This window comes from Pavona decussata, unplaced genomic scaffold, assembly GCF_977016875.1.
Source record: "Pavona decussata unplaced genomic scaffold, jaPavDecu1.1 SCAFFOLD_133, whole genome shotgun sequence".
NCBI classification, from domain to species: domain Eukaryota; kingdom Metazoa; phylum Cnidaria; class Anthozoa; order Scleractinia; family Agariciidae; genus Pavona; species Pavona decussata.
In genome coordinates, this window is record NW_028145546.1 from 3,390,529 (window position 1) to 3,409,278 (window position 18,750).

Below are 18,750 nucleotides of genomic sequence, written 5' to 3' on the forward strand. Positions count from 1 at the left end.
AATTCCCAGTTGGGAAAAAAAAGGGGAAAACATGTGAAATTAATGGGATTTCACTGGATTATTACAGGAATATCCCAGTTTGGGAAAATGCAACAATACCCATTCATGGGACAGGTAAAACCCAAAATATACCCAATAATGGGATTTTTCAGACACAAGTTATTCCCAGTAGTGGGATTTTCTTGTGTCTTAATAATCCCAACATTGTGATTTTATTGTCTCAATTTTTTCCCATTGCTGGGATTTCACTGTCTCAAATTTACCCCAATAATGGGATTTTGCTGTCACTAAATTTCCCCAGTACTGGGATTTTATTGTCTCAAATTATCCCCAATACTGGGATTTTATTGTCTCAAATTATCCCCAATACTGGGATTTTATTGTCTCAAATTATCCCCAATAGTGGGATTTCCTTGTCTCTAAATTTCCCCAATACTGGGATTTTCCCATCTTTAAATTTTCCCAATAGTGGGATTTCCTTGTGTCTAAATTTTCCCAGTACAGGGATTTTTTCATCTCACAATTTCCCCAATAGTGGGATTTCTCTGTCTCTAATTTTTCCCATCATTTTTTATTGTCTCAAATTTAACCCATAGATCCCAGTGGGCCACAGTTTAAATGTATCGAAGTTCCAACAATTTTCCCCCTTAAAATTTCCTAAAAGTTTAGGTTAAATTGTGCAAAAATTTCCCATTTTGGGATGTCTCCCCCAAATAATGTCAAATTTCTTGTTCACAAGACATTCTCAGCTTTAATTTCTCAAGGTCATTGAATTCTTGTCATCAAAAATCTTTTACCATCACATTACAGCAACAAATTTTAATAAACAGCTTTCTTGACAGTAATAAATGTGTCAAACAGAAAAGCATGTATTACATGTAGCATCAAGTCAACTACAAATAAAGTTAGTAAATAAAGCCTGAACAAACAATCTCAATGTAAACTTAACTGACTTCTGTTGTTCGCATGTCAGAAGGCTGGCTATATTTCAATTTCCTTTAAGACTGAAAGATCACTCATTTGTAAAGAGTTTATATTCTCCATCTTGGAAATTGTACAATATCCATTGTTAACCAGTTTCTTGGCCAAGACTCCCAACAGTTGAATAGGAGACAAGGTTGTCAAATTTTTTGATTGCACACTGAACTTTTTCTTAAGAACACTAACTGTATCATCTCTTGAGAGAACTTTACTAAAAACTGCTTTGACAATTATTTGATTGGTTTTCAGTGGCCATGAGTCTAGGTCCTTTTTGTCAGCCAATGCTTTTGGAGCCTGACTGCAACTTGGAGATTCATCACTACCACTTGAGTCATTCAAAATGTCGGTGTCGTGCCCAGTACTATAGTTGACATCATCTTGTTCACCACTTTGACTTGAGGATACTGATTTGTTATCACAGTTTGTCTCACCATCTGATTCATCTGGTTTGTTACTATCCTGGTCATTAATCAGTATCTAAAACAAAGAACACAACCACGCAGTTAATGATAACTGGGTTGGAAATTAACTCTTGCCCACTTGCCAATGGAATTATGAAAGTAAAAATCATATATCAAATGCCTTGTGTACATGATGCATTTTGGCAAGGTAAAGATTATTAAAGTCAGTGTCCAATCCAACAGATTGAAAGAGTCAGATGGCGCATCTATGCTTGTGCTTGGATCTGGTTCCAGTTTCTATATTAGCAGCACCTGGAAGCATTACCACCCCCCCCCCCCCCTTAAATTGCAGAGTTAACCCCAGCATTTTATTAGGTTTAGTTAATGTTTTGCAGTACACATTTATCAGGGTTCATACCCCTTTTAAAAAAAATTCAGGCCTTTTCAAGACTCAAGAAAATTTTTTTCCAGGGCTCCAAAATCTCATTCACACACCGTGCCACACTTAATGCAAGACTAAAATGTAAGTGGTTTAGACAATGCACCCTACAAAATAAACCTATAATCAACACTGAAGACAACTACTTTGCTTTGTGAATAAACCTTTTTTTTTTTTTTTACAAATTTCCAGGACCTGTTATCATTTTCAAGGACTTTCATGCCTGGAAAATGCCATAATAAAATTCCAGGACTTTCTAGGACCCGTATGAACCCTGTCTACACACTAACTAAGGCAGAAAGGGAAAATTTGGAGTAAAGTTTCTTGTCTTTAAATAAGAAACAATACAGTGCATGAAGAGAACTAGAACCCTGGGTCTTCTAACTGAAGGGCAAACCTGCAATCAGCTCACTACATCACTAAACCTAAACAATTCAAGGGTCCAAGGGGGATGGTCAGGCTTAGAATTTATTGGGCAATAATATTACTAAGCTGGTGTACTAACATTACATACTTGCAATTTCTTCCCCTTTTTCCTTTTCTTGATTTTCACGTGTTCCTCCTCTGCAGTAAACTTTGCCACAGTGTCCTGTTACAAATGCAAATTTTGTAATAATCATTTAAACGATTGTTTTAGCTCAGCTGAAAGATATCAATATCCATGCATAAACATCAGAAACTCTCCCCTTTCAAAATTCCACCTTAGGCTTTTGCATTTTGACTTTTGAACCTGTTCCCCACCCCTTGCCTTTTCAATGATCTTCCTTAGGGTGTGTATGGATATGTTTTGGAACAATACAATGTTACATTCTGATGACAGGTCATTTAAGTAAATAAAATTTCATACTACATATTATGTGACAACAGATTGTTGCAGCAAAATACTAAGCATTGATCAGCAAAAAGTATTTTCATAAGGGTAGAACATTTACCTTTGAATTTGAGGTTTTCAACTTCTGATAACGCCTTTGTTCATTGCAAAAATCTTGTATATGCTTAGCAATTCCCTCTGTATTAAAACCAACTTCAGGAATACCACAAATTGGTTCTAGTTCTGAAGAGAAATCACTCAGTTCAAGCTTCATTTGAGGGGAGTTAAATTTTGGAAAGTTTGGGCCCCACTTCTCAGTTGCCATTGTACCAATCTTCTTTCGTCTGCAAGAAATAATTAAGTTTAAAAGACATAGTTAACCTTTGAAGACAAATCTGGTAATCATAATTTTCAAACTCAAGGATCTGGTCAGTGTCCTTTTTCTTTATCGTCAACAAGCAAAAGAGGAACAATGAAAAAAGATGTAACATTGTGTGTGCTTCTTCAGTGCCTACAGTAGTTGTTACTACACTCTGTTTAACTCAATCAAGTCTTTAGATCCAGGATTTAACCACTGAAAGTGCTTTTAGCCAGAAATTGAAAAGCAGGTGTCCTGCAGGCATTTAATTTTATAAGATTAGGTGCACATAGATTGCCATAAAAGCTTTCTTGAGGCCCCCTCTCTACTAATTAACACTCCCTCATCAAAGTCAGTCATTTTGTGAAAGGCACCACTCTGTTTTAAACCCTGTCACTCTTATATAACATACCTACAGTACACTTGATTACAATTCACCAGTAGTCTTGTGTATTAGTCACTGTGTACTTAAACTTGGTATTTATGGTCCACAAACATTGTCAAGTGGGGCTACAAATGGCAATGAATTTGTAAAGCAATGACATCACATAGCCCATTGCTTGTTTTGCTTTAGACATGGGTGAAAAAGTCAATTTTTTAAAAATTTAGGATATGTTATTAGCACCCCTATCCACCACAACTCTCATCTAAAATAAACTGCCCACCCTTGCAGCATCAAATTAAACAACCCCCCCCCCCCCCCACCCTCTCCTGGGGCAAGGAGGCTAAATAGAGCTTTTGCAGTATCCATGAAAATGAAATAATTACTTCAAATTAGGGTGTCCAGACTTAAAGTTACACAAAATGTTGCCACAACTGCACAAGAACTTACTTTGACAAATACAGACGTCTCAACTCTGGAGTAAATGTGGCAATGTCTGCCATTGTTGGTTTGACTGCTGAAGGAGAACATGGTCTCTTCTTCGGGCCCTTCCTTCCAAATTCCTCTTTGAATGCAACTGCTTTACCGTAACTTAAATGTAGTTTTGAAAATATTGGTGCATCTGCTTCCCTTTGTGATAGATCTTTAACAGACGCTTCATCAATGATTTCCTCCTCTAAAATATCAGTGTGACAAGAGAAAATCAAGCTTTCAAATGGAGTACTTGTATTACACTCACAACACAGCAACATGATTAGGCCATTCGGACCCACATTATCCATTATTTTTAATGTGCATGCACTTTCATTCACGGATTTTGAATTTCATCTGGGTGAGGCAAATTTATGAACCCGCGTTTGCTCTCGAAGATTGTTTTTAGTTATTTTTAGGTGATAATATGCTACGTACAAATAAATTTCATTCAGATAAAAGATATTTTAGTCCCTCCAGAGTAATTAGAAGTCTTACAATTTTTCTGCGCAATGCTGTATGTGGTTTATGACGAGTGGATTATCTACTTACTTTCAAACGCTTTCATTACTTCGTCGCCGAATTTCATCTGTATCTTTTCCAAGAAGGACTCTTTCGTCGTTTCTTCGACAGTATTATTGTTTTCTCCATCAACTGAACTTGCAGAACTAGCCATACTGTCCCGTCGAACTACGAGCAAAAAAGAGGCAGAGAGCGAAACGGCGCCAAAACTTAACCCACGTTTACTTATATAACGACATTTCCTATTGGATAGTTTTCCCGCCATTTTGAGCATGAAGGGCGGCTTCATTCTTTACTTGAACCCCATTGGCTGAATGTAGATTTTGCTGGGATAACCGCTGGACATTTGAATTGCTGACATTGCCTCGAAAAACAAGATGGCGGCTGGTGGCACCAACTCGGCAAATCAGGCCACTGCGATTTCGTGGTCAAGAGATGAAATTTCTTCTTGTAACTGTGATGAAAAACCTTTTACACATGTTCACTGTAAGTGCTGGAATTGTCGCGGAAGGGCAGTGCACAGGAGTACAGAATTGCGGCATTGGAGGGAAGCTTGCGTTTATTCCACGCGTAGGGTCGCGAACGAATCACAAGAATCAGTTTGTGGTACGGATGGTACGGAGGACATGGATATTCAGCTAGAAAATGACGAGTTACCAAGTGTTGTAGGAACTCCTCCAAATTTTCGGCCAAGAAGTGAGTCTTTGAATTCCTGCAGCGTCTCTGCGGATGACCCTGAGACACAAGAAGAAATTACAAATCCCCTGAAAAAAATTGTTGTGAAGGCAGTGCTCGATGCAATGGCTATCATGGAAGACAGTGGTGTTTCAGTAAAAACGTTTGAAGACATTCTTGAATACGGAAAAACTATGTTGCTTACCTCTGTTGGAGATGACGTTGATGTGGACATTCTTAGTGCCTTGTGGCCTAAGAACTGGAATGCAGTTCAATCGCTTCTAAAAGAAGAGGGCTTTGACGATGTAAAAGAATATTACATTTGCATTTGCAGAGAGAATAAGACATTTACCCGAAGTGGTAAAACACAGACAAAATACGAGTACAGCCGCAAATGGAGCATCATGGAAAGCAAGGATGAGCTTTGTTCTCATTGTGGTAAGAAAGGATACATTAAGTATTACTATCTTGGTTTAAATGCAAAGGTTAAGAACTGGTTTCGGAGTGAGAGCATGTGCAGAAAATTGTTGTCCCACTGGGATGAAAGGGAGCATTGGCTAGGAAGAACTGCAAGTTGGCCAGTGAAAAAGGAAATGTGGGATGGGAAAAGATGGCTAGATCTCCAGTGGTTTTGGGACCCAAACCAAAGATGGGTTCTCCCAACAAGGTGTGTGAATTGCAAAGCTATCATTTCCACACAAAAACTATCTCACTGTTCTAAAGATGACAATGGTATGGCTTTAGTGGATTGTCCTGAATGCTTTGAGACATTTCCCTTTCAACTTAAAACAACAACTGGTTCTCCTCTGAATCTAGCTTTCATTGGCCACTGGGATGCATGGCAGCCTTTTAGAACAAGCTTAAGGAGTTGTGGGTCAATTGAAATCTCCATTGCTAATATGTATAAGGAAGACCGTGCACATGTGGAGGAAGTGTATGTTGTAGGTTTTGTACCCAATAATTCTGTTCCTAATGATGTACCAGAGCGTTTTGATCCATTTTTGGAACCCCTTATGAATGATCTCAGCAATGGATTCATTGATGGATTTCAAGTACCCTACCCTACTGGATTTACAATCAGTAATTATGAACCAGGTGAAATGCCAACTGTGCGAGTTTTGATGTTGTGTTGGACTGCAGATCATCCTGGCCAATGTGAATTTGGAAAATTTCTGAATCAGGGTAAATGTGGCTGCAGAAGATGTAAACTTATTGGAAAGCAAAGTGAACATTCCTACCATTATTACTATGGTGACAATCGTTTCCACTGCCGCTACCCATGGGAAAGCAGGGATGTTGAACTTGAACAAGAGAATTTCTATGACCTTGACAATGAAACACGCACGTCTGTGAGAAAAAGGTTGTCTTCTGACAAAGGCTTCACTGGAACAAGTTTACTGCACAAATATCTGTATCCATTATATGGATTTGATGTTCTACAGCATACAGTTATTGATATTTTTCACACTATCCCACTTAACCTTTGCAAAAATCAAGTCCAAAGATTGCTAGAACTTGAACTGCTTGACAAAACTTACCTGGATGAACAGATCAAGAACTTCCCATGGACAACTGAGTTAAAGACTGGAAGACTTCCTGTTGCAGTTGGAAGGGATGGTAAAGGCCTTGGATTCTGGAAAGCAGAAGGTTTTCAGAAATTTGCATATCCCATGCTTGAGTGCATTCTTGAAGGAAAGCTGCAAAACTTAAATGAACTTGAAATTCTTTGTTCAGTTGGACGATTCACGGAATTGCATTTTAACAGTGGCAGAGATGGATGGGATGATCAAATGATTGAAATGCATAAAGTTCTGGCCAAAAGAATAAATGTCAAAATTGAAGAAACACAAGGTCTTGATATGTGTACAATATCAGTACACAACTTGCTTCATGTCCATGAAGACATACTAAACTTTTCTGCAACAGACAATTATTGGTGTGCTGTTTTTGAGAGAGCAGTTAAAGATTATGTGAAGAGGTCTAACAATTGCAAAGGTGTGGAAGGGACTTTTGCTAAAGCTGAAGCTCGCAGAGAGTACTTAAAAAGTCTTCAAGAAGAAGAGATTCCTGAGGGAACAGAGACAAATGACACAAGTCAGGTATGAAAATTTCAAAAATATATTTCAAATACAAAGGTAAACATTAAAAGAAGTAAAGCTCCTCATGCCCAAATTGAAGTCAATCTATTTACATTTTGTTTTTTCATAAATAATATTAGCGTTCAGATCAAACCCCATCACTAATGTTAGGTAGTCAGCTGATAACAATGAATGAGTTTGAAATTCACATGCATGTTAAATTTTAATTCTCTAAACTTCATTTTTCTCTCCCCTCCCTATCCCCCATCCCACCCTTTCTTCTTACAAAACAATTAACAATCTTAGGGACATACATTTACATTGCAAATGAACATGGTCATGTACATGTTAAACTAGTAGGCCATTTTTAATTGCCCTAATTTTGTCTCACTTTCTTTAAGGGCATAGTGCGTTCTGTGGAAAAGGCAAAGGTAGCATGTCACAAAGATGGTCGCCACTCGTTGTTGATTGGGACAACAAGCAGAGTTGTGGAACTCACAAACTCTGATCATGAGAAGATTGCATCATCTCTATCACTTACTCAAGCTGAAGTTTCAAGTGTTTGTACAGTTACCAAGAAATGTTTTGTGTCAAACCTTGGACATGAAGGTACAGTTCTATCAAGTAATAATACCATTATTGGGTTGTTACGTGGCTCTGATGCGGTGGTCTCAGTAAACAGGTTCCTGTCAGTTCGGTGCAACGAACAAGGCTGTCGACTAATTTGTGAAGGTACTGTGAAGCCCTTTCACCTTGATGATTTTGGGCAGCCTGTTATTAGCACTTTAAATGGTTTCCCAAAAGTCCAATTGCTGTCTAGTGATGACAAGGTGTTCTTATTAACAGACAGCATTCAGAGAAAAGTCATGCTTTATGACTGTGGAAATAATGTGGCAACTGTGGTTGACTATATGAGGAAACTGAGAACACTGCCATATGAACTTGTTGTTCCTGTGTATCCAGAACAAGATGACATGCTACTAATTCAGGGTGAAGAGCCTGGGGATGTTTGGCATGGCAAAGTAGTTAGCATCGATAGGGAAAGGAAAGAAGTTGATGTGTACTTTTACATTGAGAAACAGCATGAACCCAATAAGTTTGTCCGTGAGACTTTTGGACGATTGGCAAGAAACACGGTCTCTTTTGATTCTGTCATTGCTGTTGCAACTGGTAGATGGATTAGTACAAATTGCTGGCAAAAAAATATCTGATCTGTTCATTTATCTAAGAACAATCATGGTACAATATATTATTATAAAGTTGTCTGGTCAGTCTTAACAATTTTTTTTCTAATCTTTTTCTGTGTCTGCTTTGTATCCAGTATGAAATACATGTATGTACCCAGTATGCCAATATGTGTAACATTTTGTCTGAAAACTGGTAAATGTGACATAAAATGGCATGAAAAGTAATTTTGAGGCAAGGATTTACAAAACAATGTGGCTGATTTTGAGATGATTTTATCTTGATCTGTAACATATCAAAACCAAATACTTGCTTCATGTATATGTATCTTGTACCAGGCCGGGGTATTGCTTTCCCAAGTGTAGAAGGAACATGGAAATTGCTTTCCTCTTTGCTTGTTAATTAATAAATCACATTAATTTTAACAATAATTTGTTTCCATTATTTTATTTACACAACATAATAGTTCAGCTTCAAGGCTAGGACTAATTATAACAATATTAATTAATTAGCAAGTATTTTCTCAACCTTGGGAATATTATGGGGAATATTCCCATATTATTCTCAACGTTGGGAATTATATGGGGAAATGTTCCCATATTATTCTCAACTTTGGGAATCTTTGGGAGAATATTCCAATGTTGTTCTCTCTTTTGGGAATAACATGGGAAAATATTCCCATATTTTTCTCTATTTTGGGAATAACATGGGAAAATATTCCCATATTATTCTCTGTTTTGATAATAACATGGGAAAATATTCCCACATTATTCTAAACTTTGGGAATAACATGGGAAAATATTCCCATATTATTCTCTATTTTGGGAATAACTTGGGAAAATATTCCCATATTTTTCTCTATTTTGGGAATAACATGGGATAATATTCCCATATTATTCTCTATTTTGGTAATAACATGGGAAAATATTCCCATATTATTCTCAACTTTGGGAATAACATGGGAAAATATTCCCATATTATTCTCAACTTTGGGAATAACATGGGAAAATATTCCCATATTATTCTCAATTTTGGGAATCTTTTGGGAGAATATTCCAATATTATTCTCTTTTTTGGGAATAACATGGGAAATATTTCCATATTATTCTCAATATTGGGAATAACATGGGAAAATATTCCCATATTATTCTCTATTTTGGGAATTATATGGGAAAATGTTCCCATGATATTCACAATGTTGGGATAAGGAAGAAAGCAACATTTTATCCCCAAAAAAACCCAATTATTACATCTTGGGAGTCAACATCTTCCCAAAAATATCCCAAATGTGGAATTCCATGTCTCAGTTTTTTCCCAATTATGGGGAATTTTCCCATTTAATTCCCAATTGGGAATTTTGAAAAGTTTCCTGTGGTTTATTACCGCTTGTGTATCTATCGATCACGTACGTGAAAACTAACTCTACTAATCGGCTGGAAGTGGCAGCAATAAATTCTAAACTTCTATGCACAAGTCAAAAATAAAAACATCTAAACACATTTCGTACCTGATCATGAATATTTGCTAATTCGAAAAATCACCAAAGATATAAACAAAACACGACCCGATGTTGCTCTCATGTGTCTTATTGATGAAATGAGAATGGCAATGGCTCTCACATCAGTATTAAAATTAGCCAGTACCAAATATATTGTAAGTTTTATTATATACAGTAAGCAATAGAGAGGCCGGCTTCAAAAAGATTATCAGCTCCGTCGTCTTGCGTGCGATCGCTCGCCGCTTGAGACACTTCACTTTTCTCCTCCGTTTCCCGCTCCGTTGTTTCTTTTAGGCTTCGCTTCCGCGACTCTGTGTCTTTACTTATCTCTCCCCCACTAAACGACACAAAGGATCGAAGCGATTCCATCTCGGAAGCCGGTTTCAGAAGAACAACCTATTTCGAGACAGAGTTTGTTTACGAACTTTATCCTAATCATTTCGGAAATATCTCGAAAGGATAAGATTTTACCGAGTGATAAAAATCTGCGAGTCAGCGAGCCATGCGAGCCAAGGTGTGAGCCATGCGAGCCATGCGAGCCGTGCGAGCCATGCGAGCCATGCGAGCCACGCGAGTCATGCGAGCCACAGTATAAATGTTACGAATTTTTATTTGTTGTATAAGAACAAGAACAAGAGCATCGGAACAAGATGAATAACATCGCAATATTTAATTCTTACAATGGGACAATGCAAACCATCATATTTCAGTTTTTTGTTAATTGACGTGTCAGGACTGATTGTCAGTTTCATTCCAATCTTGTAAGGTATGATAAATGAGTACTCAAAGATGAGCGAAGTCAATATTGTCGCACTAAATCCAATTTGAAAAGAAGCAGCGTAACAGAAGCATTTGCCGTCAGCTGGTGAGCTCGAAACCAGCCTCTGCCACTCTAGTGGCGAGTTTTGAAGAAAGACTTGTCTAAGGGAAAGGACAACCACAAGCAGCAGTCAGCCAACCGACAGAGTTCTGATAACTCTGATTCACTAAAGACCAAACCTGTTAAAATGGCGCGATTTACTCACCATTCTTGACGCCAACACACGGAGATCGAAGTGCTGTTCTTTTCTTTTTTTTTTTTTTTTTCTTGAATGAAGTTCCACGTGGATATCAATGAATGACAGTTGTCAATAGATACCTATTCGAGTAGCGGTGCAGCCGTATGTTTTTCTCGGATTTTTTTTTTTCTGAAGTCTTGAACCTTAATAAATCATGAGCAGCTTTGAGCAGGAAAAAAATTCCACCCAGGGGTTCTCTTAATATTGTACGTGAGGTGTCATCATATGCCTGGAAATGTAACATGAAACAGCCACGGTGTATTATAGTCACGCAGTTTCATCTTGCGCTTTCGAGACAAACTCGTGCCTTGCGACGCGCAGTGTTTTCCGGAGTGGTATTGTATGATTTTCCACGGTCAACTGCCGATTTTGCCATTGGTTTGCCTTCGTTTTCATAACATTTCCCAGCCCAGACTGTCACGAAGGAATGGAATTTTTTGTATTTATCGGAGAGTAATTGCGGCGGGCAGCAATTTAATTTATTGAATAACAGTAGACCACTTCCTCTGCTCGGGGATTGACCTTTACACATGCATATTCGACTTGGTAAGTTGTATCTACCATAAGGCCGAGGAAAATAGTTCTTGGGTTATTCGCTTTTATTTTCTTCACCTGGGAATGCGATGCTCAGATAAATTGACGCCAGCTTCGATAAAATAATGTACTTCTGAAATTGAGTTGTATTAGTGAGAATTTACACAGCTTTGTCTGTCTTTGAATTTGGCTAACAAATTTCCTCTCAGCATTTAACGCAAGTATCATAGGATTGAAATGTCGAAAAGCAACGTATACGTTTAGGAATTAGAACGATATTTTGGAAGGATGTACCTCTTCAGACCATTGCCGAGAGTCGAAGTCTTGTTGAATCTTTGTTATTTTGGCGGGAAACTGATCGAGGTTGGGAAACTCGCGCGTATTCGACATGGATTCACGATCATATAAAAGCAAGGCAAGGCAAGGCATTGGTGAGTAGTGAAATTTGTAAATAGGCTATATCAATTTTAAGATTCTGTTTTTTGAACTTATTGTATTGCATAGCTTGGCTCTTAGTCATTTATTAACTGCACTGTTTTTATCTACCGCGCGCCACATTAATTTAACCATCACCGCGCGATATTAATTCTGTTCTGCTTTACTTGGGTAGTCAGTTTTTATTGAACTGTTGTTATCTGTCGAGCAGGCTGCTTTACTTGGGTAGTCAGTTCTTCCCAGAGCTGTTGTTATCTGTCGAGCAAACTGCTTTACTTGGGTAGTCAGTTCTTTATTAAGCTGTTGTTATCTGTCGAGCAGAACATTAACCGGCTAACCTCGCGCTATGAACACTAACTTGGGTTCTGCTTTAGCTTATCGAGCAGAATTCTCTGCTTCCACTAATTAATATCGCAATAACCAATTCTGCTCTACTTGGGTAGTCAGCTTTCTTTTCAGTGAGCTGTTGTTATCTGTCGGGCAGGATATTAATTAATCTAGCTTACTGTAATATTCTGCTTTGTAATATTTTGCTTCTGCGTTGCGCATAGCTGCTCTGTCGAGCACAAATGTAGTATACAGTAACACTGCTTTGTAGTTCCAATTGTTTATAACTCTAAATGAGAGGAATACCAACCTCGCACTCCAGTTTATAAACTATTCCTTTTTTCTTCCATTTTAGGGAGGACCGAATGCAACGCGCGGAGACGATCACTTGCTTTGTATCATCAATGTACAATTGTATCACTTTTCTTTCTCTCTTTTTTTTTTTTTGTGGAAAATATACTCCGAATTTTGTTTAATGTGATTACAACGTTCATAAAGACACAGTCTAGCGCGGCTTGTGCTACAATATAAATTGTTACATTTTGTACAGTAAATAAATGTCCCCAACTCTGTGCCGCGATTCTACTGCTTTTGGCAGGAATTGTTTGGGTTTGTTCTTTGATTCGATGTTCTTTTAAAATGCTTAATCGCCCAGTTGCCTATTTTGAGTGGTTCATATTATATTAAGTCTGTGCCCTGGAGTTACTATTCGAGCAAAAAAACCATGTCTTACCGTTCGCGTGGATAAAACGAAAGCATTCCTCGCGCGTTCGATCTGCACTCCCTGGTGAAAAACCTCACAGGATCTTCAAGGATCTTTGAAGATCTTCAAAGACCTGCTAAAGATCCTCAAAGACAAAGATCCTCAAAGGATCCTTACAGGATCTTTGAGGATCCTCCAAAGATCTTTGAAGATCCTGTATCTGCAAGATCTTGAACAATGTCTACAAAGATCCTTAGAGAATCAATAAGGATCTTGCAAGGATCTTACAAAGATCCTTGTAAAGATTCCTGCAAAGATCTTTGCAAGGATCCTTGAAGATCCTCAAGGATTAAATGAAGATCTTTAAAGAATCCTTAAAAGATCCTTGTAAAGATCTTGCAAAGATCTTTGCCAGGATCCTCGAGGATTTAATGAGGATCTTTGAAGAACCTTAAAAAGATCCTTGTAAAGATCTTGTAAGGATCTTTGCCAGGATCCTTGAGGATTTAATGAGGATCTTTTAAGAATCTTAGAAAGATCCTTGTAAAGATCTTAAAAAGATCTTTGCCAGGATCCTTGAGGATTTAATGAGGATCTTTGAAGAATCTTTAAAAGATCCTTGTGAAGATCTTGCAAAGGTCTTTGCCAGGATCCTCAAGGATTTAATGAGGATCTTTGAAGAATCTTAGAAAGATCTTTGCTAGAATCCTCGAAGATTCAACATGTATCTTTAAAAAATCTTAAAGGATTGTTGCCATAATTTATCAGGATCCTCAAGGATTTCATGAGGATCTTTGAAGAATCTATTAAACATCTTTCAAAGATCTTTCCCATGATCCATCAGGATCCTTGATAATTTTTAAATTGGATGTCGCTTAAAGATCTTAAATAGATCCCTGTAAGGATTTGAAACGGTAGCAAGTTTCAGCCAAGAAAATTAGTCACACATTGTGAAGGGCTCAATAATGATTTATTGAACACCATGTTGCTGTGCAAAAGACAAAACTTGCGAAAACCGAACACAAAAGTCAATAAGATGGTATACATTATGATGATTGCACTTGACAAGTCAAGCTTTCAGTCAGCTGATTGATCAAATTATAAATTAATAACCTGGCCCCAGTTGTTCAAAGGCCGGATAACTTTATCCGCTGGATAAGGCACTATTCAGTGTCTAAACTATACTTCACGTTAAATGTTGAACAAGGTTTTAGTACACTCCTAAACTTAACTGTGGTTGGAGTGTGCATATTCGCTTGTACAAGAAGAAATACTGAAATATTTGCACAGATTAAAACTGTCGGATAGTGCCTTATCCACAGGATAAAGTTATCCGGCCTTTGAACAACTGGAGCCTGAAGATTAACTACAGAACTAAGTGAATTTAATGAAGAAGACAAAGATGTAGTGAAAAGCAATAAAAGAAGTCATATTCAATTTCATAATTGAGCTGGCATGATACAAATCCTACATCAGAATCTCATAGTGCATTTCAGAGTCACACGACTGTTTCACTGGTGGTCTGTCATACATGAAAATTGCACAATCACTCTTAATTAAGCCCATCCTAACCAATGAAATTGCCTCATTGTTCTTTTTTTTTTTAATTGCATTGAGCACACTTGGCACTGACATGAAAGCCATCAAATTAAGATTTCAGATGTTAACCAAAAGGTAACCTGCGAAGAGTTTCAAAGTTAACCTTGAGTTCCACACAGTCTGGAAAGATTAACCTGTTACCATTACATGGTACACGTATATTGAATCTAATTATCAGGGCTGTCATTAAGTTGTTAGCATGTGGCATTAAGCTCCTTACCTGTAACAACCTTGTTAATTTCTGACTAAAATGATCCTTCAACCATCAAGATCAGCTGTAACATCAAGGTTCTTTCAAGGGAATTCAGGCCTAATAGGTGTTATGGGATAGGGCCCTTAATGACAGCCCTGATTTCATCAATTATTACAGTTCCCCTTCCCATGGAACACATGCTTATTTAATCATGTTGGTAGTGCTTAAATACAGGACTAACATGACAAAGATGCAAGGCATCCATAGGAAAATAATTACTTTAGAAAAAGAAAATTAAAAAGGAAATTTTTTTAATGTTTTTTTCAATAAGATCTTAATCAAAATTTGTACCGTGATCTTACAACCATTCTGATTAAGGTCTTACCACCTTACAATTATTATCTTGGTAACATCTTAGCATAAATTAAGAATGACAGTTTTAAAAAACAGTTCTAATGAAGATCTTGAAAAACAAAAACAAAAACTTCTTCTTTGGTTCAATTCTTTATTAAGATCTCATAATATCATACAAGAATCTTGACAGGATCTAAGAATAAATAAACATGCCCGCAATACTCTTACACTGACTGTGATTATCTCTTTACTTGTATTGTTATTAACAATAAAATTGAGTTGTTTGTTGTGACATCTTAATGCTGTTTCCTTCAGTGTTCTAAGTTGATAAACGCAATGTAGACATGTGTGTTTCTAAACAAAGGCTTAAAAAATATGACTGTTAAGACTTACAGTGTGCAGTTTACAGATTGTATTTGCATAAGAAAAACTAAATGCACGGTCCTACACTGAAACTCACTTGTGAAAACACTATTACTTACAAACCTTTGATGAATCTCAACTCCATTTCATGCCAAAAAGAACAAAAATGCTTTGAATCATAATCCCTTCGACTTCCATGCATAATGTTAGCTTTTAAAATGAGCAAGAAAACGTGGAAAAACGTGGAATCACAGCAACACCGGCAGCCATCTTGGATTTCATTCAGACTGCGAAGACTGGGCACCAATTTGGTCAGCAGTTATGCCACTGCAGGCTCGGAGAAAGACCGTTTCATATTGGATTTCAGGCGCGATTCAAATCTATACAGCACACATTTCCTCTGGATTTTGCCTCTGCTAAGCTAGAAAAATGATGGCTTCAAGTAGCAAACAACCACTTTTTAGAAAGAGGTAAGTTTCGACACCAATTATTTTGTGAAAGACTGCATAAAAATGTGTGATCGTCCAAGCGAATTATAGACAACGTGCATGCATATGTGCTTCTTGAAGATTATTGAGGTGGTCATTCCCTATTTAGTTTTTATATGAAGCCTTTGCAAACGTTTTTACGGAGTCATTTGTAGCCACGTTAATATCATGACAGAGTTGGTATAAGCTGAAGACTTGAGTCATAGATCTTGATTTGGCGTGAAGATTAGTTTATGATCTTCGTGCATGGAGGGTACGACTGAAGTCAGCAACTAACAAAATTGTTACTGTCGAGAAGCTCACTGTAACATTGTCTAAAAAGTTAAAGGCAGCTTAGTGGTCACTGTGATCACTCAAAAGAACTGATTAAAAGTGCACAATTTTCTGTTTGACGGTAGATTTTCATCTCGATCCTGTCTCCATTTTGTTGTCAAGGTTGTCAGACTCAAGACTGCAGCTTCAGAGTCAAGTCACCAAATCCTGCTCAATAAAGTCACTTGTAATTATGATAGTTGGAGTCTATTTTGACTGATTTAATTTTGTTGAGAATCATGACTTCTGCTACTTCTATTCGGCAACAATAATACTAAATAAAAGTTTGTACATGTAACTTGCATAATGGCAGTATTTGATCAGTTCTTGATTTCATAGTTGAAAACAGCAAGCAATATAAAGGGAACACTAAGTAACAATCCTTTATTGTTTTGATCAATGCAATCATTTTTTCTTATAATAGGCTTTAATGAACATGTCAAAGCTGCATTAAGAATGGTAATATTTCACACATTGTAAATGGTTCAGCCTACACTCTGGAATTTTTAATTGGCTCAGAGAAACTCTCAAAACATAAACTGAAAAGTGGCATTCATGTGTCACTTTAAAACTGTTTAAGAGACAGTGATCTTAATTTTCAGTTCACACAATGATGATGTAATCCAGCTCTTCAGTGGGTTGTGGCTTAATCCAGCTACATGTACATTCCATCTCCAACATTTGAAAAACAATTGTTTTTAGTTGCTTCACTGAGTATCTCGTGTATGTTAGTGCCATTCTTTTCACTGAAAAGTTGAAAGACTCTGCTCCCAAACAGTATAAATTACTGGCCCACTGGCCTGAGTGGAAAGTCTGCAACAACTCGCAATAGCTGTTGAAACGCTACTCCCCTTTCCTTTGGGTCAATGTTGTTTGAGCAAATTGGCGTGCACATCGTCATTGCTTTCATTGGACTTTACTTAGGAGGAGGAGGGAGGGAGACACTTCTAACAAACAGTGTTTCAACATTTTGATGCCAATAGTAAGCTGCTGTCAGCATTTGCTCAAAGGCAAATAGTAGATGGTGACTTGACCAATGGGGGCGTACACTAACCTTAGTTAATAAATTATTATTGTTCTAATATTGGTACATATGTACATGTAGCTTTTTTAGCAAGGGAAATAGCATCAAAAAATTATATCTTGGCTTTTATTTTTGGTTTTAATTATTTTTCTTTTTTTCTCCACAGGGGCCATACAGGATAATTTCAAGCTTTCATGTTTTCTTGCTTTTAACATGCAACTGGAAGGACTTATTGGCTTTTTTTGTTATGTTTTATTTTACACTAACACTAAAGAACATTATTGTACCAATGGAAACCAAGCTCATATTCATATGTACACTCTGTTAGGTTGCTTCTTTCTTGGGAAAATAATACTGGCAAATAATAAGTCTCAGGATTGTTTAGAAAGGTTTAAAGCTGCCAGGTTCATTAAGTCAAATAGATTATTATAAGTGCTTCATTAATTGATGCAAGTGAAAGAAAAAGTTACATGTAGAACTTTGTCCTAGTCTGGGGAACATTTGTTTTTGTGAATTACAATATTATTAGAATAGTGCTGTTGATCTTGTGAGCATGCATCACAAGAACTTGAATACAATCTTATGCCTTGCAAAAAAGCCATAATGGCATTGTAGATGAAAGTTTCCATGTTAACTTTGAAGATTGTTGTGATAAATTTATTTCACATGAATAGCTAAGATTTATCGATAAAAGGTTATCACACTTATAATTATTTATTTTTCTTGTTGGTTATGGTTTGACAATGCCTCAGCCTTTGAATTAAAGTGCTAGAAGCATATCCAGGTATGTGTAGGTTTTGCATTTTAAGCAAGCTGTGATCAAACTCTCAGGAACACATGATTCTAGGTTATTTGAATGAACCATTGTATGTCATTGCCAGAAATGTCAGGGCAATCCAAAGAATATAAAAAACATATACACTCCAGGGTTTTTTTTCCTATTTTGCAGCTTGCTTGGAAAACAAAATCAAATCTTGGCCCATTTTGGTAAGATCGTGACAATTTCAAAATCTTGGTAAGAAACTTATAAGACCTTGCAAGATCTTGGTAAGAATCTTATATTAAATTCTTTCAAGATTTTGGTAGGAATCTTATAAGATCTTGTAAGATCTTTGTAAGAATCTTGCGAGATCTTGTAAGAGCTGAATAAGAATAAGAATCTTTTAATCGTACAAGATATACGAATCTTTTGACAAGATCTTGTAAGGTTCTTGTAAAATTCTTATTTCTTATTAAGAATCTTGATAAGATTATTGAAGGATACTTAATGAGGGTCTTTGCAAGATCTTAGCAGGATCCTTGAAGATTCTTGAGGATCTTTGCAAGATCTTGGGAGGATCTGCATGAGGATCTTAATAAAGATCTTCAAGGATCTTTGAAAAGATCCTCAAGGATCCTTCATTTTCTTGCCAAGATCCTCAAGGATCTTTAAGGATCCTCTAAGGATCTTCAAAGATCCTCAAGGATCTTTAAGGACCCTCTAAGGATCTTCAAAGATTCTTGAGGATCTTTGAAAGATCTTGGGAGGATCCTCGAAGATCCTTGAGGATCTTTGCAAG

General features: G+C 37.0%; 3 protein-coding genes across 4 annotated transcripts in view; 2 read left to right on the forward strand and 1 right to left on the reverse strand.

The window, feature by feature from the left end:
- LOC146468279 (uncharacterized) overlaps window positions 1–18,750 on the forward strand; it is a 34,336-nt gene that overhangs the window by 7,945 nt on the left and 7,641 nt on the right. The window lies entirely within an intron of this gene.
- On the reverse strand, window positions 967–4,654 carry LOC146468280 (uncharacterized). Of its 2 annotated transcripts, none has more exons than XM_085124950.1 (5): window positions 4,396–4,654; window positions 3,823–4,048; window positions 2,754–2,976; window positions 2,336–2,410; window positions 967–1,458 (listed from the first exon to the last, which is right to left on the reverse strand). In XM_085124950.1, exons 1-5 carry the CDS (start codon window positions 4,652–4,654, stop codon window positions 982–984), a joined length of 1,260 nt encoding a protein of 419 aa, XP_084981076.1. In that variant the 3' UTR covers window positions 967–981. The 2 variants fall into 2 exon arrangements, with proteins under 2 accessions (XP_084981076.1, XP_084981077.1); XM_085124951.1 differs by having other exon boundaries at window positions 2,336–2,383; window positions 2,748–2,976.
- On the forward strand, window positions 4,736–8,719 carry LOC146468281 (uncharacterized). The gene is made up of 2 exons (XM_085124949.1): window positions 4,736–7,139; window positions 7,520–8,719. The coding sequence occupies exons 1-2, from the start codon at window positions 4,743–4,745 to the stop codon at window positions 8,327–8,329; spliced, it is 3,207 nt and encodes a 1,068-aa protein (XP_084981075.1). The 5' UTR covers window positions 4,736–4,742; the 3' UTR covers window positions 8,330–8,719.